General features: G+C 46.3%; 1 protein-coding gene across 1 annotated transcript in view; it reads left to right on the top strand.

Moving 5' to 3' along the window:
- The window catches only part of VPS16 (VPS16 core subunit of CORVET and HOPS complexes), a 926,204-nt gene that overhangs the window by 455,767 nt on the left and 444,129 nt on the right, over window positions 1-26,308 (top strand). Inside the window, 3 exon segments of the mRNA XM_030208841.1 lie at window positions 706-782; window positions 19,074-19,205; window positions 19,513-19,640. Coding sequence (XP_030064701.1) covers window positions 706-782; window positions 19,074-19,205; window positions 19,513-19,640 — 337 coding nt within the window.

A 26,308-nucleotide genomic window follows, 5' to 3' on the forward strand; every position in this document is an offset into this window, starting at 1 on the left:
AAGATGATATTTAACCTTACCTCTCAATTTCCTTTTCCTGAGTTCTGCCAGACCAGTCTAGAACTCACTGATAGATGCTATGGTGATCAAAGGCTCTCAGTCTGACAAATTCAGGAAGTGAATGATAAATTACTGTCATGCCTGAGACTATCCATCCCTAGAAGTAAAGTATACTGCTTTATTCTCTAAATGCAGTTTCACTAGTCCAAGATACAGGAAGTTAAGAACGTAAGAATAACGATACTTGGTCAGACCAATAGTCCATCTAGCCCAGTAACCTGTTTCCAACAGTGGCAATCGAGGTCACAAGTACCTCGCAGAAACCTAAATAGTTGCAACATTCCATTCTCCCAATTCCAACACAAGCAGTGGCTTCCTCATGTCTATAGCAATAGTAGACTATGGACTTTTCCTCCAGGAACTTGTCCAAACCTTTTTAAAACCCAGATACACTAACTGTTGTTAACATATCTTTTGGCAACAAGTTCCAGAGCTTAACTATTCATTGAGTGAAAAAATATTTCTTCTTATTTGTTTTAAAAGTATTTCCATGTAACTTCATTGAGTGTCAATTTCTAAGTTACCTCTAGAAAAGAGCCAGGGATACTGAGTGGTAAGGGCCTGTTGCTGCCTGCAGGCTTTTTTGGTCATCTTCACAGATGCATTTTTATAAGATTATAGTACTTGTTTCTCTTTTTCTTTTAGGGGCCACTGAAGAGATCTTTAAAATTGCATCAATGGCGCCTGGAGCTCTTCTACTGGAAGCACAGAAGGAATATGAGGTGAACATTTAAAATGGTCTTTCAGATTTATGGAAGCGGCTTTTACTTACAATTTGATACTAAAGTTTTGGATCTGTTGTATTTTGCTTTGAACTCTTGTTCTAATAAGGTGAGTTATAAATTATTAAATAATTAAGTACTTCAGAAACCCCTATGTAGGTTTCTGCGGTATATGGCCTGATATGTCATATGTTTCCAAGACAAGTCACAACTATGTAAAATGAAATTCTGCGAGGTAATTTTTTTAAAATTTACCTTTAAATAATATATCAAAGAATGAACTTTGAAAATAAATCCAGAAAACAAAACAACGAAAAAGCCACAATTAAATTCCAGCAATTATTCAAATCTATTTAGTCCACATCAGGAAGTTCTATCTGAGCTGTAAAGAGAAGAAGAAAATTTCACAATGTAAATAATAATGCTGAATGTACTATTCTATCTAATCTTATAAATACACACCAGCCTAAACTAGTTATACATAATCAAATCTAATTTAAACTTATCCTTTAGGAAATCCTGCAATTGGATTGGATCCCAAAAAACATAACTGTTATCCCCAAATATAAAAAGACATTTACAGGGAAATTTTAAGAAAAAAGTTCCCTCGCTTCCAAAACCTTAGGCCTTAGTTGCAGGAAGGACTTCCTACGAAGCTGGGTCTGTCTTGCCACGTCCAGGAGCACAATCACTCACTGTCCACAAAAAGAAGTCTGATGATTAGCAAAATTGAGTTTCATAAATGCCTTCTTCTCTAGTTCAGTATAAAAGGTTACCATTGATGTGGCTCTCGTAGTTATTATATCTTTAGAGGTCTTCAAAAACTGTGAAATATCTAAACTTGTAAGAAAAGGCCAATTGATCCATACGTCCTTTTTTCCCTATCTTTTTCACTCCCCTAGGAAGATAAATATTGAAAATGGAAATTTTATCCTCCTCAGGATACATCCCTGAGGTACATCTTAATTCTACAAGAGAGAAATTGTTTGGGGGAAATTAAGAAAATGAGGAGTAGCCTAGTGGTTAGTGCAGCGGACTCTGATCCTGGGGAACTGGGTTCGATTCCCACTACAGCTCCTTGTGACTCTGGGCAAGTCGCTTAACCCTCCATTGCACCAGGTACGAATAAAAAAAAGAGAGAGCAGCTTTTAAACTACGAACGGGGGGAAGGCCGACGGTCGCGTATGGTTCGGAATAAGGTGTCTTGCAAGGATATCGCCCAGACAAAGAAGACAGGGTTTATTGATAGTATGAAAAAGAGACTGTAGTAGATTCAATGTCCATAAATAAAAATAATAAAAACAAGGTAAAAAATAGCAAATTATTACTGACAAGTGAACAACATGCTGTAATAAGGAATAACAAGCCTAACTTGAAGTGCCTATATGCAAATGCTAGGAGCCTTAGACATAAGATGGGAGAATTGGAATATATTGCACTGAATGAAAAATTAGACATAATAGGCATCTCTGAGACCTGGTGGAAGGAGGATAACCAGTGGGACACTGTCATACCAGGGTACAAATTATATCGTAGTGATAGGGTGGACCGGATTGGGGGAGGAGTAGCATTGTATGTTAATGAGAGCCTTGGGTCAAATGGATTGGAAATTCTACAGGAAACGAAAGATCTCTTGGAATCATTGTGGATCGAGATTCCAAGTGTTAAGGGGAAAAGGGCAGTTATAGAGGTGTACTACCAATCACCCGACCAGGATGAGCAGACGGACGTAGTCATGTTAAAGGAAATTAGTGAGGCAAATAAAATAGGCAACTCAATAATAATGGGTGATTTTAATTACCGTTACACTGATTCTCCGAGGACAAGCAGGCTGCTTGTTCTCACGACTGGGTGATGTCCGCGGCAGCCCCCACCAACCGGAAGAAGCTTCGCGGGCGGTCCACACGCAGGGCACGCCCACCGCGCATGCGCGGCCGTCTTCCCGCCCGTGCGTGACCGTTCCCGCCAGTCTTTTCTTTTCCGCGCCTGGAGAGAGACGTGTTCACCTCTCTCTCTTCCTCAGCCCCGGAAAACCGTCGCGTTGTTCGCGAACCTTCGTTTATTTTCGTTTAATTTTGTTGCACGTTCTCTAAAACTTTCTTTTTCTAAAAAAAAAAAAAAAAAAGAAGAACGCGATGTATTTTTTCCCTCGTTTTCTAGCAGGGGCGTCGCGTTGCGGCCTTGTAGCCGCGCGGTCGAGTTGTTTTTCGAGGTGTGATTTTACCGCCACCATCGACGACTTTGATTTCGCCGACGCGATTTTTCCGTCGATGTCCTCAAAGGTCCCGAGTGGATTTAAGAAGTGTGGTCGGTGCGGCCGGCCTATCTCGCAGACCGACACTCACGCTTGGTGCCTCCACTGCCTCGGGCTGGAGCACGATACCAAGTCGTATACTTTGTGTCTTGGTCTCCGGAAACGGACTCAAGTTGCGAGGCAAGTTCTTCGGGACCGTCTTTTTGGAACTTGCGCCGGCCCCTCGACGTCGACCTCGACGGCATCGGTATCGACAGTCGGTTCTTCGGTACCGGTATAGATGTCCGCGAAATCGGCACCGATGGCATCGACCCCAGGAGCACAGGTCCCGTCGGCCCGCCGGTCCTCCGGTGACAGTAGGGGTGAGAGGCTGCGTGGGCAATCGGCCCCGGTCACTCCCTCTGCCTATGGCCCTCGGGACCGAACCCTGTCTGACCCGGTCCCTCGAGACTGAGGGGGATCGACCTCCTCCTCCTCCATTCCACCCAGCGCCGATGACGGGCATCGCAAGAAACCAAAGAAGCACCGTCATCGGTCGCCATCGATGCATCCGGCTCCCGGCGCCGGAGAGGAGTCGACGCCGAGTCAGCGTCGAGAGGAGAGGTCCCCCTCTGTAGTTGAGGTACCGACGCGTCAGGGTCCCAGCACTTCGGTGCACGCTCCTGGACCCGAGCAGCTTCCGACACCGACGCCTCTACCGGCCCCCCCCGTCTTTCCCGGCAGCGGGCCTGGACGAGTGCCTCCGAGCCATCCTTCCGGGGATCCTGGAAGGGCTGATGCGCCAGACTGTGCCAGCGCAGGGGGGTGCTTGCGCCCTCGGCGCTGTTGACTGTGGCGCCGGCGAGCTCTAGCCCGGTGCCGAGGCCTTCGACGCCGACGCCGCTTGCGGCGCCGGTCTCGACCGCCACGCAGGTGGAGTCCCCGTCGACGTCGATGGAGGGAGGTTCGTCTCCGCCGGCGCGGGAGTCCACCGCTCGACGACACCGAGGCCTCGGTGCCTCGACGTTGAGCCGGGGCCCGGTTGAGGACGCAGCTGCATGAGCTTTATGTCCAACACCGAGGAAGAGGCCTCGTGGGGGGAGGAGGAGGACCCCAGATATTTCTCCTCAGAGGAGTCTGTGGGCCTTCCCTCCGACCCCACGCCTTCACCAGAGAGAAAGCTCTCGCCTCCTGAGAGCCTCTCCTTTGCCTCCTTTGTCAGGGTTATGTCTATATGCATTCCCTTCCCCGTGGTCTCTGTGGATGAGCCGAGGGCTGAGATGCTCGAGGTCCTCGATTATCCATCACCACCTAGAGAGTCCTCCACGGTACCGTTGCACAATGTCCTCAAAGAGACACTGCTTCAGAACTGGATGAGACCATTATCTAATCCCATCATCCCCAAGAAAGCAGAGTCCCAATACAGAATCCACTCTGACCCAGAGTTAATGCGGCCCCAATTGCCTCATGACTCGGCGGTCGTGGACTCTGCTCTCAAGAGGGCACGGAGTTCGAGGGATACCGCCTCGGCGCCCCCGGGGCGGGAGTCTCGCACTCTGGACTCGTTTGGGAGGAAGGCCTACCAATCTTCCATGCTCGTGACCCGCATCCAGTCTTACCAGCTCTACACGAGCATCCACATGCGGAATAATGTGAAGCAACTGGCGGACCTGGTCGACAAGCTCCCGCCAGAGCAGTCCAGGCCTTTTCAGGAGGTGGTCAGGCAGCTGAAGGCGTGCAGAAAGTTCCTGTCCAGGGGTATTTATGACACCTGTGACGTGGCATCTCGTGCTGCGGCCCAAGGTATAGTGATGCGCAGGCTCTCATGGCTGCGTGCCTCTGACCTGGACAACCGCCCCCAGCAGAGACTGGCCGACGTCCCTTGCCGGGGGCATAATATTTTTGGTGAGAAGGTCGAGCAGCTGGTGGACCAACTGCATCAGCGGGAAACCGCCCTCGACAACCTCTCCCACCGGGCGCTTTCAGCATCCACCTCAGCAGGTGGACATTTTTCCCGGGCCCGGCAGGCTGCACCCTATGCTTTTACCAAGCGTAGGTACACCCAGCCGGCCCGAAGGCCTTGTCAGGCACAGGGACAGCCCCAGCGCGCTCGTTCTCGTCAACAGCGTGCGCCTAAGCAGCCCCCTGCGCCTCCACAGCAAAAGCCGGGGACGGGCTTTTGATTGGATCCATGGGAACATAGCCGCCCTCAAAGTGTCCGTACCGGACGATCTGCCGGTTGGAGGGAGGTTGAAATTTTTTCACCAAAGATGGCCTCTCATAACCTCCGACCAGTGGGTTCTCCAAATAGTGCGGTGCGGATACGCCCTGAATTTGGCCTCCCTGCCACCAAATTGTCCTCCGGGAGCTCAATCCTTCAGCTCCCATCCCAAGCAGGTACTTGCAGAGGAACTCTCCACCCTTCTCAGCACCAATGTGGTCGAGCCCGTACCACCCGGGCAGGAAGGGCAGGGATTCTATTCCAGGTACTTCCTTGTGGAAAAGAAAACAGGGGGGATGCGTCCCATCCTAGACCTGAGAGGCCTGAACAAATTCCTGGTCAAAGAAAAGTTCAGGGTGCTTTCCTTGGGCACCCTTCTGCCAATGATTCAGAAAAACGATTGGCTATGTTCCCTGGATTTAAAGGACGCATACACTCACATCCTGATACTGCCAGCTCACAGACAGTATCTCAGATTCCGCCTGGGCGCACGGCACTTTCAGTATTGTGTGCTGCCCTTTGGGCTCGCCTCTGCCCCACGGGTGTTTACAAAGTGCCTCGTGGTGGTAGCGGCGTATCTAAGCAAGCTGGGAGTGCACGTGTTCCCATATCTTGACGATTGGCTAGTCAAGAACACCTCGGAGGCAGGAGCCCTCCGGTCCATGCAGTGCACTATTCAACTCCTGGAGCTGCTGGGGTTTGTGATAAATTACCCAAAGTCCCATCTCCAGCCAACCCAGTCTCTGGAATTCATAGGAGCTCTGCTGAATACCCAGACGGCTCAGGCCTTCCTTCCCGAAGCGAGGGCCAACAACCTCCTGTCCCTGGCTTCGCAGACCAGAGCATCTCAGCAGGTCACAGCTCGGCAGATGTTGAGACTTCTGGGTCATATGGCCTCCACAGTTGATGTGACTCCCATGGCTCGTCTTCACATGAGATCTGCTCAATGGACCCTAGCTTCCCAGTGGTTTCAAGCCACCGGGAATCTAGAAGATGTCATCCGCCTCTCCACCAGTTGCCGCACTTCACTGCTCTGGTGGACCATTCGGACCAATTTGACCCTGGGACGTCCATTCCAAATTCCACAGCCCACGAAAGTGCTGACGACGGATGCATCTCGCCTGGGGTGGGGAGCTCATGTCGATGGGCTTCATACCCAGGGTCTGTGGTCCCTCCAGGAAAAGGATCTGCAGATCAACCTCCTGGAGCTCCGAGCGATCTGGAATGCACTGAAGGCTTTCAGAGATCGGCTGTCCTGCCAAATTATCCAAATTCGGACAGACAATCAGGTTGCAGGACAGACAACCAACAAGCAGGGGGGGCACCGCATCTCGCCCCCTGTGTCAGGAAGCCGTCGGGATGTGGCGTTGGGCTTGCCAGTTCGGCATGCTTCTCCAAGCCACATACCTGGCAGGTGTAAACAACAGTCTGGCCGACAGACTGAGCAGAGTCATGCAACCGCACGAGTGGTCGCTTCATTCCAGAGTGGTACGCAAGATCTTCCGAGAGTGGGGCACCCCCTCGGTGGACCTTTTCACCTCTCAGACCAACCACAAGCTGCCTCTGTTCTGTTCCAGACTTCAGGCACAAGGCAGACTAGCGTCGGATGCCTTTCTCCTTCATTGGGGGACCGGCCTCCTGTATGCTTATCCTCCCATACCTTTGGTGGGGAAGACCTTGCTGAAGCTCAAGCAAGACTGCGGCACCATGATCCTGATAGCGCCTTTTTGGCCCCGTCAGATCTGGTTCCCTCTTCTTCTGGAGTTGTCCTCAGAAGAACCGTGGAGATTGGAGTGTTTTCCGACTCTCATTTCGCAGAACGACGGAGCGTTGCTGCACCCCAACCTTCAGTCTCTGGCTCTCACGGCCTGGATGTTGAGGGCGTAGACTTCACTGCGTTGGGCCTGTCTGAGGGTGTCTCACGGGTCTTGCCTCTAGGAAGGATTCCACTAAAAAGAGTTACTTTTTCAAGTGGAGGAGGTTTGTCGTTTGGTGTGAGAGCAAGGCCCTAGAACCTCGTTCTTGCCCTGCACAGAACCTGCTTGAATACCTTCTGCACTTATCAGAGTCTGGCCTCAAGACCAACTCAGTAAGGAATCACCTTAGTGCGATTAGTGCTTACCATTATCGTGTGGAAGGTAAAGCCATCTCTGGAGAGCCTTTAGTCGTTCGATTCATGAGAGGCTTGCTTTTGTCAAAGCCCCCTATCAAGCCTCCTGCAGTGTAATGGGATCTCAACATCGCCCTCACCCAGCTGATGAAACCTCCTTTTGAGCCACTGAATACCTGCCATCTGAAGTACTTGACCTGGAAGGTCATTTTCTTGGTGGCAGTTACTTCAGCTCGTAGGGTCAGTGAGCTTCAAGCCCTGGTAGCTCATGCTCCATATACCAAATTTCATCACAACAGAGTAGTGCTCCGCACTCACCCTAAGTTCCTGCCGAAGGTGGTGTCGGAGTTCCATCTTAACCAGTCAATTGTCTTGCCAACATTCTTTCCCAGACCACATACCCGCCCTGCTGAACGTCAGTTGCACACATTGGACTGCAAGAGAGCATTGGCCTTCTATTTGGAGCGGACACAGCCCCACAGACAGTCCGCCCAATTGTTTGTTTCTTTCGACCCTAGCAGGCTAGGGGTCGCTGTCGGGAAACGCACCATCTCCAATTTGCTAGCAGATTGCATTTCCTTCACTTACGCCCAGGCTGGGCTGGCTCTTGAGGGTCATGTCACGGCTCATAGTGTTAGAGCCATGGCAGCGTCAGTGGCCCGCTTGAAGTCAGCCACTATTGAAGAGATTTGCAAGGCTGCGACGTGGTCATCTGTCCACACATTCACATCACATTACTGCCTCCAGCAGGATACCCGACGCGACAGTCGGTTCGAGCAGTCGGTGCTGCAGAATCTGTTTGGGGTGTAAATCCAACTCCACCCTCCAGGACCCGAATTTATTCTGGTCAGGCTGCACTCTCAGTTAGTTGTTCTTCGTAGGTCAATTTTCTGTTGTATCCTCGCCGTTGCGAGGTTCAATTGACCTGGGTTCTTGTTGTGAGTGAGCCTGAGAGCTAGGGATACCCCAGTCGTGAGAACAAGCAGCCTGCTTGTCCTCGGAGAAAGTGAATGATACATACCTGTAGCAGGTGTTCTCCGAGGACAGCAGGCTGATTGTTCTCACCTACCCTCCCTCCTCCCCTTTGGAGTTGCGTTTCATCATTTTTGCTTGTCATTCAACTGGCGGGAACGGTCACGCACGGGCGGGAAGACGGCCGCGCATGCGCAGTGGGCGTGCCTTGCGTGCGGACCGCCCGCGAAGCTTCTTCCGGTTGGTGGGGGCTGCCGCGGACGTCACCCAGTCGTGAGAACAATCAGCCTGCTGTCCTCGGAGAACACCTGCTACAGGTATGTATCATTCACTTTAACCCCAAAAGGAATAGTAGAATATAATCAACACTTGCAACAAAATTCTACTGCAATACAACCCAGTATTGGAGGTGTATAATCACTAGTATTCATGAAATGTGGAGAAAAAAAGACTTCAGAAACCGTGGAGAATACTCATTATGCAGGAACAACCTTTCAATTTTTAGAGTACTCCTCTTCTTCAATCACTAGTCTTCACAAAAAAAACTCCACTCTTCTTATTCATGCAATACATGCACATACACCTTCCACAATACTCTATGGTAGAGGCTTATACCAACTATATACATCCGGTGAAACAATTGTTACTTAACTTAAATATTCTTGTTGCTGTCAATCCGTACTGTCTTCCACAGCATACGGTACTCATGAAGCTCAACAGGAGACCCTGTTTCGCCACTATCAGGCTGTTTCAAGGGCCAAACTTTATCACAGACAGCTACTTCCATGCTTCTCACTTCACCGCGTTAACTGCCAGTGATTATACACCTCCAATACTGGGTTGTATTGCAGTAGAATTTTGTTGCAAGTGTTGATTTTAATTACCCCCATATAGACTGGGTTAATGTAAACAATGGGGCACGCTAGGGAGGTAACCTTCCTTGATGAAATAAAGGACAGCTTTATGGAGCAGCTGGTACAGGAGCCGACGAAAGAAGGAAAAATTCTAGACTTAGTCATTTGTGGAGCGCATGATCTGGTATGGGAGGTAACGGTCCTGGGCCCGCTTGACAACAGTGATCATAACATGATCGACTTTGAAATTTGCTTTCAAAAAGGTAAACATAGGAAGTCAAATATGTTAGCGTTTAACTTTAAAAAAGGAAGCTATGATAAAATGAGAAGAATGGTAGAAAAAAAACTTAGAGGAGCAACTGAGAGGGTAAGAAACCTACAACAGGCGTGGATGCTGTTCAAAAACACCGCCCTGGAGGCCCAGGCCAAACATATTCCACGTATCAGAAAAGGAGGATGGAAAACCAAATGACAGCCGGCATGGTTAAAAAGTGAGGTAAAGGAGGCTATTGGAGCTAAAAAGGAATCCTTCAGAAAATGGAAGGAGGACCCGAATGAAGAAATTAAGAAGCGGCATAAGCAGGGGCGTATCTGAACTGCGGCGGTAGGGGGGGCCAGGGCCAGAGTGAGGGGGCACATTATAGCCTCCCCGCCGCCGCCGCCGCCATTGCCGATCCCCCTCCCCCCAGCCGCTGCCATTGCCAACCCTCCCCCTCCGTTGCTCGCCTACCTTCGCTGGCGGGGGACCCCAACCCCCGCCAGCCGAGGTCCGCGTCCTCCTGCCGCTGCCGGCTGCCTTTAAAAGAATTCCGTCAGCTGGCGGGGGACCCCCAACCCCCGCCAGCCAAGCCGAGGTCCTTTCATTTTTCCACTGAAGCTGGCGCCGACTAAAGTTTCTTTTGAGTCTGACGTCGCTGCAGAAACTTTCGTCGGCGCCAGCTTCAGTGGAAAAATGAAAGGACCTCGGCTTGGCTGGCGGGGGTTGGGGGTCCCCCGCCAGCTGACGGAATTCTTTAAAGGCCGCCGGCAGGAGGAAGGTAGGCGAGCAACGGAGGGGGAGGGTTGGCAGCGGTAGGGGGGTCCAGGGCGAAATCTGCGGGGGCCCAGGCCCCTGAGGCCCCACGCAGATACGCCCCTGGGCATAAGGAATGTCAAGTCAGATGCAAAGCGCTGATAAAGGCAAAGAGAGATTTTGAAAGAAAGATAGCGTTAGAGGCGAAAACTGATAGTAAAATTTTTTTTAGATACATTAAAAACAGGAAACCGGCAAAAGAATCAATTGGTCCGCTGGATGACCGGGGTGTAAAAGGGGACGATCAAGGAAGACAAAGAAATAGCAGAAAAACTAAATGAGTTCTTTTCTTTGGTCTTCACCGAGGAAGATTTGGGTGAGATGCCGGTGCCGGACAGGGTATTCGAAGCTGAAGAATCGGAATAACTTAATGAAATATCTGTAAACATGGAAGATGTAATGGAGTAGTTCTGCAAACTGAAGAGTAGCAAATCTCCTAGACTGGATGGTATTCACCCCAGGGTACTGATAGAACTAAAAAATGAGCTGGCAGAGCTACTGTTATTGATTTGTAATTTATCCTTAAAATCAAGTGTGGTACCGGAAGATTGGAGGGTGGCCAATGTAACACCGATATTTTAAAAAGGTTCCAGAGGAGACCCGGGAAATTAGAGACCAGTGAGTCTGATGTCGGTACCGGGCAAAATGGTAGAGACTATTATCAAGAACAAAATTACAGAGCATATTCAAAAGCATGGACTAATGGGACAAAGTGAACATGGATTTAGTGAAGGGAAGTCTTGCCTCACCAATCTGTTGCATTTCTTTGAAAGGAGTAAGCAAACATGTGGACAAAGGTGAGCCAGTTGATATTGTGTATCTAGATTTTCAGAAGGCGTTTGATAAAGTCCCTCATGAAAGACTACAGAGGAAATTAGAGGGACATGGGATCAGAGGTAATGTCTTACTGTGGATTAAAAACTGGTTGAAACATAGGAAACAGAGAGTAGGATTAAAAGGTCAATATTCGCAGTGGAGAAGGGTAGTTAGTGGGGTCCCTCAGGGATCTGTGCTGGGACCTCTGCTTTTTAACATATTCATAAATGACCTTGAGATGGGAGTAACTAGTGAAGTAATCAAATTTGCCGATGACACAAAGTTATTCAACGTCGTCAAATCGCAGGAAGATTGTGAAAAACTACAAGAGGAGCTTATGAGACTGGGAGACTGGCCGTCTAAATGACAGATGACGTTTAGTGTGAACAAGTGCAAAGTGATGCATGTGGGAAAGAGGAACCCAAACTATAACTATGTTATGCAAGGTTCAGCATTGGGAGTCATGGACCAAGAAAGGGATCTGGGTGTCATCACTGATGATACGTTGAAAACTTCTGCTCGATGTGCTGCTGCGGCTAGGAAAGCAATTAGAATGTTGGGTATCATTAGGAAAGGGATTGAAAACAAAAGTAAGGATATTCTGCCATTGTTTCGCTCCGTGGTGCGACCGCACTTTGAGTATTGTGTTCAATTCTGGTCTCCGCACCTCAAAAAAGATATGGTGGAATTGGAAAAGGTGCAGAGAAGGGTGACAAAGATGATACAGGGGATGGGACGACTTCCCTATGCAGAAAGGCTGAAGAGGCTGGGGCTCTTCAGCTTGGAGAAGAGGCGGCTGAGGGGAGATATGATAGAGGTCTATAAGGTAATGAGTGGAATGGAACGGTTCGATGTGGAGCGTCTGTTTACGCTTTCCAAAAATACTAGGACAAGGGGGCATGTGATGAAAGCTGCAGTGTGGTAAATTTAAAACGAATCGGAGGAAATTTTTCTTCACTCAATGAGTAGTTAAACTCTGGAATTCGCTGCCGGAAAAAGTGGTTAAGGCAGTTAACTTAGCAGACTTCAAAAAAAGGTTGGACGACTTCCTGGAGGAAAAGGCCGTAGAATGTTATTGAATGGACGAGGGAATAATACACTATTTCTAGGAGGGGAGGGGCAAATTGCTTTTCTTTTGGCCGCTATCGGTGATAGGGTGCTGGGCTCAATGGACCCTTGGTCTATCCCAGCATGGCGATGCTTATGTACTTATGTAAGTACCTGTGTATACTATGTAAACCGCTTTGAATGTAGTTACAAAAAACACAGAAGGGCGGTATATCAAGCCCCATTCCCGTTCCCTTTCCCTAGATTCATAGCCCTAAGAGAATTCTCATGTATTTCAAGCTGAGCATGAATCCTTGCACTATCTATTATAGTATAAATTACTGCGGACTGCATTGTAGCAACAGATTGATCCAATTTATGCTGAGTTTCCTCTACATCAACCAATTTGGAGTCAAATTCCTTAATCTTTGTAACTGAATCTTGAGTAAATTGGCATAACTTAGGTAACATCTGTTTAACAAAAGTATCAGTGCACACTACCATTCCAAATAGATTCTACTGCAACAAATAAATAAATAGTAGCAGAAACCATTTGTACTGTTTCTTTGGCATCCAGCCTCAACTCCAAGGGAGCTTTTACAACAACCGTTGTCTAATGGCACTAGAGAAGGTTTTTTTCTAGCCAGTGATGAAGCAGCCCTGCTCTGTGTTTCTAAAGCTAGTGAGCTTCTTGAGGCTTTTTCCTCCTGCACAGTGACTCGTCCTCAGTCAGTTTATGAGCTCCCACTAGTGTGTGTGTAGAGGATATAACATTAAAAGTTTCAGAGGATGCAGGGGCAGATAATACTTGCAAAGGTTGATCCATTGATCTCTTTACCAGCAACTGCTGTTTTTTTTAAAATTCTGCCTTTCTGCTTTCCCATTCTTACACTATAGACAACTATAGCTCCTGGCTCCTAAAGGGCTCACAAGGAGATATAGAAATAATAATAAGTGGTAGTAGGAGTGGCTTGTGTTCTGTGCTAGGACGTTGTGGGAAAAGCGTCCGGAAAGGCCCCCAACAAATTATGTCAGGCAGCAGATTTCATCTGCGGAGATACCTGCACTCTCCGGACCCATCATAGATGCTCCTCTAGGCTCAGAATAGATCTCTGTGAGGTAAAGTTATTAATGCCCAGCATGTTTTCATCCTATCTGAAATTTTCACTTCTGTTGATGAAAATTATTACTTATACTATTTCCATGACACAGATTTTCAAAACTTCTCTGGTGAAAATTAGGCAAGCCCTTTGATGAACATTTTCTTAATTCAGAAAGTTAGAGGTAACCTTTATTTCTCCTTTTAGCTGCTTAGCTTCTTAAATTTATGTTATTTTTTAAGTTTCTGTTAAAGTTTCCACAGAAGGAAAGCAAGTAGTAAAGATAAAAATTGTTGTGGCAATGGTAAATTCTAATAATAATGCAGTGAGATATGAGATTGTAGAAACAGAGCCAGGAGGGACCTGGAATATAGTCAAAATCTGGCCACTAACCCATCGGTAAATGCTTATAGGAAAAAAACCCCCAAAACATAGCTATGAGTGGAAGTAAAGGTCAAAAGATCACAAAATTTCTCTTCCTACTGCAGACCTGACTCCTCTAGTCTGTCCTTAGTTTTTGTTATCTTGCATTCCAGTACCTCGTTTGCTATTTTCAGTTTCATGGGCAGCATACGTGTACTATATTTCCTGTAATAAGTCCATAAGACCAATCAAGTCTCTAAGGACAAGCAGGATGACAACCCTTACAAGTAGGCAACACTACCCCAGAGAACCCAGGCCAAAGCAGTACATAGTACATAAGTATTGCCATACTGGGAAAGACCAAAGGTCCATCAAGCCCAGCATCCTGTTTCCAACAGTGGCCAATCCAGGTCACAATATACCTGGCAAGATCCCAAAAAAGTACAAAACATTTTATACTGCTTATCCCAGAAATAGTGGATTTTCCCCAAGTCCATTCAATAATGGTCTATGTACTTCTCCCCTTGGTTCTCTGATCTCAGCCCACGGTTTTCAATATCATCTTTACGCTGATGACACCCAGATCTATCTCTCCACACCAGAAATCTCGGCAGAAATCCAGGCCAAGATATCTGCCTGCCTGTCTGACATTGCTGCCTGGATGTCTCACCGCCACCTGAAGCTCAATATGTCCAAAACTGAGCTCCTTATCTTCCCACTTAAACCCACCTCTCCCCTCCCCCCACTCTCTATTTCTGTTGACAACATGCTCATTCTTCCTGTCTCATCTGCTCGTAACCTTGGGGTCATCTTCGACTCCTCCCTCTCCTTCTCTGCACATATTCAACAGATTGCTAAAACCTGTTGTTCTTCCTCTATAATATCGCCAAAATTCGCCCTCTCCTTTCTGAGCACGCTACCAGAACCCTCATCCACACTCTCATCACCTCTTGCTTGGACTACTGCAACTTGCTTCTCACAGGTCTCCTCTTCTCAGCCATCTCTCTCCTCTTCAATCTGTTCAAAGTTCTGCTGCATGATTAATATTTCGCCAAAGTCGCTATGCCCATATCAGCCCTCTTCTGAAGTCACTTCACTGGCTCCCTATCTGTTTCCGTATACAGTTCAAGCTCCTCTTATTAACCTATAAGTGCATTCACTCTGCTGTCCCTCACTACCTCTCCACCCTCATCTCTCCCTACACTCCTTCCCAGGAACTCCATTCACTAGGCATATCTCTCCTAATTGCACCCTTCTCCTTTATCACTAACTCCAGACTCCGTTCCTTTTATCTTTCCGCACCCTATGCCTGGAATAGACTTCCTGAGCCATTACGTCTAGCTCCATCCCTGGCCGCCTTCAAATCCGGGCTAAAGGCCTACCTGTTTGATGCTACTTTTAATTCCTGTCACCTGCTCTTAACCTTTATCTTGTCTTCCTCTTTTCAATAGTCCCTTTTCCCTATGTGTCCTATCTGTCTGTCCTTCCCTTATCCCTTATTTGTCCTGTCTGTCTGTCCTGATTTAGATTGTAAGCTTTTTTGAGCAGGGACTGTCTTTTCTTCATGTTCAATTGTGAAACGCTGCGTACGACTTGTAGCGCTATAGAAATGATTTGTAGTAGTAGTAGTACTTTTCCTTTAGGATTCCGTCCAAACCTTTGTTTAAACTTTGCTAAGCTAACCGCCTTTACCACATTCTCTGGCAACGAATTCCAAAGTTTAATTACACATTGAGTGAAGAAAAACTTTCGCCGATTCTTTTTAAATTTACTACATTGTAGCTTCATCGCATGCCCTCTAGTCCTAGTATTTTTGGAAAGCGTAAACAGACGCTTCACCTCTACCTGTTCAACTCCACTCATTATTTTATAGACCTCTATCATATCTCCCCTCAGCCGCCTTTTCTCCAAGCTGAAGAGCCCTAGCCGCTGTAGCCTTTCCTCATAGGGAAGTCGTCCCATTCCCTTTATCATTTTCATCGCCCTTCTCTGCACCTTTTCTAATTCCACTATATCTTTTTTGAGATGCGGCGACCAGAATTGAACACAATACTCGAGGTGCGGTTGCACCATGGAGCGATACAAAGGCATTATAACATCCTCATTTTTGTTTTCCATTCTTTTCCTAATAATACCTAGCATTCTATTTGCTTTCTTAGCCACAGCAGCACACTGAGCAGAAGGTTTCAACATATCATCAACAACAACACCTAGATGTCACGTTTTTCAAAACACAGGAACTAGGTTTTTGAGCCCTTGGGCCACTGCCGAGGAGTGGCAGTGGCAGGCAAAACCATCCCACACAGGGATAAGGCAGAACTCTGACAGGGCCAGCTAGACTTCACCTGCACTTGGCCACCATTCCTCAGGAGTTGAGCCCCTGGGTGCAGGTGGCCGGCAGGACTTGCCGGACAGGGCCAGAACTGGATACCAGCAGGATATACACTAGGACTCTAAGACAGATAAGGGACAGAACTGAAAGCTGCAAGCAGCCACTGAAACAGGGAACAGACACTGATAGATAAGGAACAGGACTGAAAGCTGCCAGGCAGCCACTGAACAAGAAACACAGACAACCTAGAACTAGACAAAGACATACAAACAAGAAACAAGACTGGGAAACAAGCAATAAAGTACACGAAACTACACAAAGACTAAACTAGAATCAGGCAAGAATACAGACTATAAACTGGACTAGGCAGAAGTGCAGCAAGCACCAACAAACCAGGGCCTTAGGCGATGCAAAGGCCAAGCAGTTTCCACATGGCTAATAAGCCCAGCAGCAGCTGAGATTCAGCTGCAGCAATCACCAGGCAGCTACGGGTGCTGTGCAGGCTCAAACAAGCCAAGCAACTCTGGAGTCTTTCATGGGCACTTTATCAAACGCCTTTTGAAAATCCAGATACACAATATCAACCGACTCACCTTTATCCACGTGTTTGTTCACCCCTTCAAAGAAATGTAGTAGATTGGTGAGGCAAGATTTCCCTTCACTAAATCCATGTTGACTTTGTCTCATTAATCCATGCTTTTGAATATGCTCTGTAATTTTGTTCTTAATAATAGTCTCTACCATTTTGCCTGGCACCGACGTCAGACTCACTGGTCTATAATTTCCTGGATCTCCTCTGGAACCTGTTTAAAAAATCGGCATTACATTGGCCACCCTCCAGTCTTCCGGTACCAAGCTCGATTTTAAGGATAAATTACATATTTCTAACAATAGATCTGCAAGCTCATTTTTCAGTTCCGTCAGTACTCTGGGATGAATACCATCCGGTCCAGGAGATTTGCTACTCTTTAATTTGTCAAATTGCCCCATTACATCCTCCAGGTTTATAGAGAATTCATTCAGTTTCTCTGACTCAGCTTTGAATACCATTTCTGGCACCGGTATCCCACCCAAATCTTCCTCGGTGAATCTCTCCGCTACGGCTTTGTCTTCCCTGATCGCCCGGCCTTGTCTTCCCTGATCGCCCCTTTTACTCCTCGGTCATCTAGCGGTCCAACTGATTCTTTTGCCCGCTTCTTGCTTTTAATATACCTAAAAAAAATGTTTACTATGTGTTTTTGCCTCCAACGCAATCTTTTTTCCAAAGTCCCTCTTAGCCTTCCTTATCAGCACTTTGCATTTGACTTAAAAGTTGCCGGTTAGTAGAGATTTTCAGGCTGCTGATAGGTTGAGCAATTGTGTAAAGATAGGACAGAATAAATGCTGTCCTAACTTTATGCGGTAAAGTCAGCCGGGCACTGGTCTGAATATTGGGTTGTGACTGGTTAGCTTCTAGGTCCTGGTCCAATATCCTACCATCCCCCTTCCCCACCATATATGGAACTCCTCCTGGTCCTCCCCACCCACCCACCCGGAAGCACACCAGAGCCCCTCCTTTCAGGATGCCTGCTCCCCTTCTCACCCCCCCACTCTAGAATCCAAGGAGCCCCCCACTTCGAAGTACTGCAAGGCTGCCACTAGAAAACACCTGCAGCCATTTTGGAGAGGCTGGTGCAATAGGCAGCAGCAGCAGCAAGTGGCCATTGCTCCTTGTGACTCTTGGCAAGTCACTTATCCCTTCATTGCCCCTAGTACAAAATAAGTACCTGAATATGTAAATTGCTTTGAATGTAGTTGCAAAAACCTCAGAAAGGCGGTATATCAAGTCCCATTTCCCTTCCCTTTCCCCCTTCCTGCCCATTACCCCACTGGACCACCATGGCAACATGTAGGTAAGCCCTATACTGTGGGGGGGGGGGGGGGGGGGGAAATCCAGTGCTTACTTGCCATTGTGGGGGGGAGGGGGGAGCAGTCCTCTTGAAGGGGATACATCTATTTATGCAGGTCCTGTTCGATAGTCAACCAGGACCCGAAAAAGTATCTTTTTTGCATGTCCTAGCTGAATATCAGCTGGGCCCCACATAAGCTCTGACAGCTAACACCCTGAGGATTAGTCCTGGGTATTTGTCACGAACACAGGGAAGGTGAACCCTTGGATCTCTGAAGTGTCTAGGGCTCTTCAGCTTGTAGAAAAGACGGCTGAGGGGATAGAGATCTATAAAACAATAAGTGTAGTGAAACGGGTAGACGTGAATCATTTTTTTTTACTTTTTCCAAAAATACTAGGACTAGGGTGCATGCGATGAAGCTACAAAGTAGTAAATTTAATACTAATCAGAGAAAATTTTCTTTCTCAATGTGTAATTAAACTCTGGAATTCGTTGCCAGAGAATGTGGTAAAAGCGGTTAGCTTAACCGGGTTTAAAAAAGGTCTGTACGGCTTCCTAAAGTAAAAGCCCATAGACCATTATTAAATTGACTTGGGGAAAATCCACTGCTATTTCTGGGATAAGTAGCATAAAATGTATTGAACTTTTTCTGGATCTTGCCAGGTATTTGTGATCTGGATTGGCCACTGTTGGAAACAGGATGCTGGGCTTGATGGACCTTTGGTCTGTCCCAGTGTGGCAATACTTATGTACTTATGTAAAAGTGTTGAGTGTTATACAAGGGGGGGTGTTCATTTTTGTTTATTTTTGATTCCTCTGATTTGTTCATTCACTTTTCCTCCTTTTATATGGCTACCCCAGTGATGCATAATGAAGTTCTAACCACAGCACCTGATTCAAGCATCAGGTCAAATGTCAGACACCTCTTTTGAAGCTGTTAAATGATAGTGAACAATTTTTATGTATCAGAATGTCCATTGTGTATTTTAATGTATTTTCTTTTGTGTTTTTATATGTGGCTATTAAATGTTTTACTCTAGCCCATTTGTATGTTTGACCATTCTTATATTTATGTTTGGATTTTATTGTTGAAAGAGATCAAGTTCATGGACTTTCTCCATTTGTTCCTTTATTTCATTTTGATATTTTTCTTGTTTGGTGGTCTCTGTTGCATGTTTTCTACACGTACCACATGATATGCCCTAATTGTGTGGTATTTTGATTTTTATTGCATCCTTCATTGGCTACAAAATGTATATAACTTTATATTTATCTCCTATAGAAAGTAAGTCAAAAAGCTGATGAGTACCTGCGAGAGATAAAGGACAAAGGGCTGTTGTCTGAGGCAGTGACCCAGTGCATAGAAGCAGCAGGCTATGAACAAGAACCTGAGATGCAGAAGTCTTTGCTCAGGGTAAGTGATGCAGGAAAAAATGGATAGTAAACACAAGCCTGACAACAGCCATTGTTCGTGGTAAAAGCAAGATGAATTAATACAAATGTTGTTGATTTTTCCCTTGATTTCAGCTCATCACAAATCTAAAATTCAGAAGTCTTAGCGTAACTAATGAAATCAGAAAATTGTCACATTTATTTTCTTTGGTCAGTTCTCATGATTCTGAATCTTCCCCTTATGTTTTCATTAATATTTTCTGTTCCAATTTAATGTCTTTTGGTTTCTGTGACTTAGAGAGCGTTCTCCTTTGTTTTCTATTTTTCAGGCAGCCTCCTTTGGAAAATGCTTTATTGACAAGTTCTCTCCAGATGGCTTTGTAAAGATGTGCCGTGAGTTGCGAGTTCTCAATGCCATTCGAGATTATCAAATTGGGATCCCATTGAGCTACACCCAGTATCCTGTGCGGGTCCGGGCAAGCACACTGCTGTACAGTAGGAAAAGGGCAGGCACAGTTTTTGTAGCGCATATTCAGTCGACTAAGGTTCTGTGAGGAGTAGAGGGCAGTAGGGCATTATGCTCTTAATATAGGCATATTTGGGAACAGAAGTTAAATGGAATGATTTGAGCATACTTATTTCTATGTCTGTTAAGTTCTGGGGGGAGAATGGTAAGGTGAAAATTCTTTGGATGTTTTGTTTTCTTTTTGATGCTTTTGGTACTGGGATACATGACGTTGATCAATTAGAAATACTCTGCTTTAGTAATACTACTGTTGAAAATGTTCAGATCTTTTTTTTTATTTAATAATTGTCTTAAAATAGGAGAAATCCACTGTGCAGAGAGTATGTATTATAAATTTATATCCATGTTGAGTACCTAGTGAACTCACCTTGAGCTGCTACTGAAAAGGTGTGGTCTAAATTCAAATAAAAAAAAATGAAGGCTTACAGTGAAATCCTCCATATGGCACAATAACTACTTATCAGAATTAGTTAACCATATGACAGTTCTTGTTTACAAAACAAACTGTTTCCATTTGTATTGTCAGAGTTTCAGAGCCATTCAGCATTATTCTGTAGTTCCGTTTCTCTAAGGTAGGGATTCTCAAACCAGTCCTCGGGACACACCTAGCCAGTCTGGTTTTCAGGATACCCACAATGAATATGCATGAGATAAATTTGCATACCATGGGGGTAGGGCATGCACATGTATCTCATGCTTATTCATTGTGGGTAGCCTGAAAACCTGACTAGCTAGGTGTGTCTCGAGGACTGGGTTGAGAACCCCTGCCCTAAGGCATTGTTAGACCATATCTGTAATGATAAATATAGAAACATAGAACATGGCAGCAAAATAGACCATATGGCCTATCTTTCTATAAGTTTACAAGTTTATTTAGAACGTGATATACTGCATATCAGACACCATCTAGGCAGTTTACAAAAATAAAAGTAGGGGGTAAATGGTACACTAATAGCAATTAGAAAGGGGCCAGGAGAGAGGAAGGGGAAAGTAGGTGAGGAGGAGGCAAAGCTAAGAAACTACAATAAGTGATAGGAAAGCAAGGAGGAAACTGCAAAACAACAGGGGGATGATGTAAGTTGTGTCCAGCAGGCTTACCCCTGGAACAGCCAGACCATGCCTAGTTGTAGGTAAAAAGGTGCATTTTGAGCTGAGACGTAAACAGTGGTAGGGAGTTAAGCTGTCATATAAAAGTATTGTGGCTGCTATGTTAGTCCATGTTAAAAGTAAGGATCAACAAACAGTTTGTATGTGATGATACCATTTTATTAGATTAACATGATCCTTTTGTGACTAGATTTCAAGAACTGGAGTCCTTCATCAGATTAGTGAGAAACTGTAAAGTTACATGGGAATTAATAATCAGCCAAGTGTTAAGTTACTTGCATTTGTTATTGCTCAATAAAAGGAACAGTGGGGGAGCGTTGATAGAGGTTGAAGAGACAATGAAACTTGATGTCACGTCCTTCTCTCCCCCAGTCTGCTCCTCCCCTGGAGGCGATTCCCAGGGAGGAGCCCCCGCAATCATGGGCGGCTTATCTGGTCCCTGCCCCGATGGCCGGCCATCTCGGTCGCGGGACAAGCCGGCCTGTGACCCTTCGCGGCGATGGCCGGCCTTTCCAAGACCACGGCTAAGGGCCAGGATCCGTTGCGGCGATGGCCGGCCTTATTGAGGCGGTGTCCGGAGGCCGGCGTTCACGGTCTCCGTGTCCCCATTGCTGGCTATGGAGTCCGCGGCCGGACTGACAAGGAAGATGGCGCCGAGATGCAGGAGCCGGCGTCTTCCCCACATCCTGGCGCGGGAACTAGAAACTCCGCCCTGGAGGACCCAGATTGGGACGATTGAGCGGAGGCTCCGCCTGCGGACCAGGGGTGAACCAATCAGGGAGATTCCCTAGGCAACGTCGTCCGAAGTGGCCGCCCCTGTCAGCTGGGGTTCTGCTGCTGGTAGCTGACAGTATTTAAGGAGCAGGTTCCTGGCAGGACGTTGCTTCGGCTTCTGTTTCCAGAGGTTCCAGCCTGTGTGTGCAGTCTTTTGTTTTCGTGAATTTCCCTGACGCTCTGTCTTGACCATTTGCCTGTTCCTGGACTTTTCTGCTTGCCGCCCGCCTTGACCATTTGCCTGTTCCTGGACTTTTCTGCTTGCCGCCCGCCTTGACCTTTTTGCCAGTTTCTGGACTGCTCTGTTTGCCGCCGGCTTGGATCATCAGCCTGTTCCTGGACTGTTCTGCTCCCACCTGCCTGGACCCGCTGCACGGCTGCTGTTCATGATTCTGGTCCCTCGGTGCCTGGTCAGTCCGTCAACCCCCCGGTTCCGGAAGCCCCGCTGGCCGCCTGCAGCTGGGATCTCAACTCCCGGTGAACGGCGGTCGCCGCGGGTGAAGATTAGGGGTTGCTCGACTGTCCTGTGGGGAAGACGACTGTCCCCTGCGGGACCCAAGGGCTCACAAGGTCATCAAACAGGACACTTGACAGCTTAAAGGGCTGAAGCCGATTGATTTCTACAGCGAAATTAGCACCCCCAAATACCGTGACATGCTGTAAGCAATGAGCATGCAAATTACTATTACTGCCATGTTAAGAATGCAGCAATAATCCGCAACTTATTGCAAAATGTCATCCTTCCTGTCAGTGATTGGCTTGCACATTGTCAGGAAGGGTGACTAAAATTTAAAAAAAAGTTTAATTACTAATAAAGATCTCCTTTAAATAAATAAATAAATGCAAATTTAAAAACGGCAAGCCGCCGGATCTGCAGCGTTCTGTACCAGTTCCTGTAGTAGTCCCTGGTAGTTTAGTGGCCCCCCCTCTCTCCTTCTGACCCCCCCCCCCCACCCCCAATATTTAAAATAACTTCTCTGGTGTCTAGTGTACTTTAAAATTCCCCCTCCCTACCTGATCCCAATTTCCCCTATTTTACTTAAAACCAAAAGTTCCCTGGTGTCTACTACTACTACTTATTTCTGTAGCGCTACTAGATGTATGCAGCGCAGTACACTTGAGCATGAAGAGACAGTCCCTGCTTGAAAGAGCTTACAATCTAATCAGGACAGACAAACAGGACAAATAAGGGATAAGGGAATTAATAAGGTGGGAAAGATAAAACATACAAGAGTACTGTACAAGTGAATAAGGGTTAGGAGTTAAAAGCCGTGTCAAAAAGGTGAGCTTTTAGCCTAGATTTGAAGATGGCCAGACCTTTCTGGCCCTGTTTTCCTCCAGCTTACTCAAAAATGTTCCCTAGTCTCTTCTACACTTCCCCAGGCCCATCAACACCCCTTTCCCCACCTCTTATATACCTTGAAAAGAAGCAGGAGCGATGTCCATTTGCTCCTGCCTCAGGCTCTGCCATCATTCAGGCTGTCTCTGCCGCATCCCGCTGTGGAGGTCCAATGGAGGGGCACAGAGGGGCAAAACTGGACACAAAGGGAGGGAAAGGGACACACAAGAGAGATGCTAAACATGAGGGGAGACTATGAACAGGAAAACAGAGGGCAGATGCTGGACAGGACAGATAGGGACACACAGAAAAAATGAATGCTGGACATAGTGAAAAAATTTCAAAATGACAGGAGATATTGGAGAGAGTTAACAAAAACAAAAAAAAAAAAAAGAAAAGAAAAGCAGAAGAGAGCTGTTGCTGCTAAGACCAATGCAATGCTCAGACAACAAAAGGTAGAAAAAAAGTATTTTTTCTGAATTTATTAATTGTAATATGGCAGCTTTTGGAAATGTGCATCTTCATTTCTGGTCCCCACTGCCTTGGGAGCAATGGTGTTACAGAGGTCCCATCTCAATTTTTCCACCCAGGCCCATTCAGCCCTAGCTACGCCACTGACTGTGTATCTGGATTTTCAGAAGACATTTGACAAAGTACAACAAAACAGTGAAGATGACTTGAAAAATTTGAGAGGACAACATTTCAAATGTTAACACAGTAAAAACAAATTTATTGGTCGTAAAACAAAAAATAATTAAAAACAGAAAAGGTTAAAAAAATGCAATAAGAAGATAGGTGAGTGAAACTCGACACAGCTGTGTTTCAGCCTGTCAGGCCTGCATCAGGAGTCTATCAGAAAACAGCATATGCATAACATTTAAAAACGTGGAAACCAAAATGAAAATGGCATATACAGACAGCAAGTTGACTCTGTGTGTTCATGTCTAGTATAATAAATGACATAAGGATGTATCATATAGAGATGTCAAAAAACCATTATATAAAAAGGTGTGTATATATATATATATATATATATATATATATATATATATATATATATACACACACACACACACACGCACACACACAAACAAACAAACAGTGAGTAGACATAGCATATGCATATCTACTGAAATTAATGACATAAAATATGTTGTATAGAGATGTCATATAAAAACTGTAGATAAACATAAAATGGAATCTTGTAAAGAATCATCTCTCTTTATAAAACGCACCTCCAACGTTCCAAATTTGTAGTTGTAAGATCACAGCACCCTCGTGTCAAAACGCGATGACATAGAGGGCGGAGCAACGAACGACATCGCACACCCATTACGCACGCTGATCACCTGATCGACGCGACACTGAGCTACACTACAGCGGCCTACTGCAACAGACCTACAGTGTTGCCAGGTGGGCGGTTTTACCGCCCAATTGGGCGGTTTTCTGCGACCCGCCGCGGGAAATTTTTGCCCGCGGCGGGTTGCGGTTTTTTGGGCTGTTTTTGGCCTTCAGTGCGGTTTTTTCGGCCGCGGGGGGGCGGGGTTAGTGACGTTTTTGGGTGGGGTTAATGACGTTTTGGGCGGGGTTAGTGACGTGGGAGGCGGGGCCGATGACGTAGGAGGCGGGGCCGATGACGGGGAGGCGGGGCCGATGACGTGGGAGGCGGGGCCGATGACGGGGAGGCGGGGCCGATGACGTGGGAGGCGGGGCCGATGACGGGGAGGCGGGGCCGGTGACGTGGAAGGCGGGGCCAGTGACGGCGGGGGCGGGGTTGATGACGGCGGGGGCGGGCGTGATGACGCGGGGGTGGGGGTGTCAGGGGCGGGGTTTGTGTTTGGGCGGGTTTTGGGCTGTTTTTTGGGCTCGATCGGGCTGGAAAAAAATTTTCCACCTGGCAACCCTGCAGACCTACAGGACCGGCCTCTGCCGTCAAAGCAGAAGCGGAGTGGAGCAGAGTCCCGCGTGACTACAGCAGCGCCGCTGCCGCCACACGATGGCTTTTTTTTTACAATCTTACGGGGGTCGGGAAGCTGCACAGATAACAGAAACTGATTTCTCCACCAAACTACCGCGATGTTAAGAGGCCAGGCGCAATAAAAACAACAATGGTGGCGACACACACACCCACCTCCGTGAAAGAAAAAAACCCATAAACTAAATGCAAGAAGGGGAGACTAACATGAAAGAAAATGGCGGACAGCTGTCATAAAATAAAATTACTATTGAAGCAGGGGAGGGGATGGGGAAGGAAGGGGGGGAGGGAAAACGGGGGAGAAGGAAGGAGAGGGGGAGGGGGGTTCCAGCCACACACTCTCACACACACACACTCATTCTCACACACACTCTCACACAGCCACACTCATAGTAACATAGTAGATGACGGCAGAAAAAGACCTGCATGGTCCATCCAGTCTGCCCAACAAGATAAACTCATATGTGCTACTTTTTGTGTATACCTTACCTTGATTTGTATCTGTCATTTTCAGGGCACAGACTGTATAAGTCTGCCCAGCACTATCCCTGCCTCCCAACCACCGGCTCTGGGACAGACCGTTGTCAAACAAACCCACACACTCGCACGTTCACTCAGTCTCTCTAACAAAGTCACTCACACACACACACTCTCAAACATACACACTACGATGAAAACCTTGCTAGCGCCCATTTCATTGGTCTCTGAAACGGGCCTTTTTTACTAGTACATATATATATATAGCCATAGTTAGCTGGCTAAGGAAAGCAAGTCAAAATGATAAATCGTTATAGATCACAAATGATATAAAGATAAAATTGAAATAAATATAAAATCAGTATAAAATTGGTAATGTAGAACAATCATATCCATAAATATACAAATGAAAATGTATAGTAAACATTGTAATAGAATATGCACAAGTCAAACAAAAATGAAGATGTAAAAAATGTATATTATGATTATTTTAAAGGTAACACTTTTAAGAGAAGCTACCCTTATCAGCATATACAAGAAATAAAATTAGATTATGAATGAAGATCCTAATCTCTTAAACTCACCAATGATAAGTGTATTGAAAAAAATGAGATAAAATAAAATAGATGCATGGATGTGCATGATCATTGACTTGTTCACTAAATACGCTGCAATAAAATGTATTTCATTGATCAATAAACAAGCCAACTGCAGATGTTACATAAATAGTTACTTTAAAAATTTGTATATTAAAAACTAACTAAAAACCTTAATTAGACATACACATGAACATAACGATACAAAACAATTTTAATTTTACCTTCTCACCATTGGAAAGCTCACTTCTTATATTTACATCATCTAATGCAGCAATCTTTATTTCTAAAAGATAAATGTATACACACGTATGAATATGTCAGTTAGGTG

Source organism: Microcaecilia unicolor, chromosome 7, assembly GCF_901765095.1.
Source record: "Microcaecilia unicolor chromosome 7, aMicUni1.1, whole genome shotgun sequence".
Taxonomy (NCBI): domain Eukaryota; kingdom Metazoa; phylum Chordata; class Amphibia; order Gymnophiona; family Siphonopidae; genus Microcaecilia; species Microcaecilia unicolor.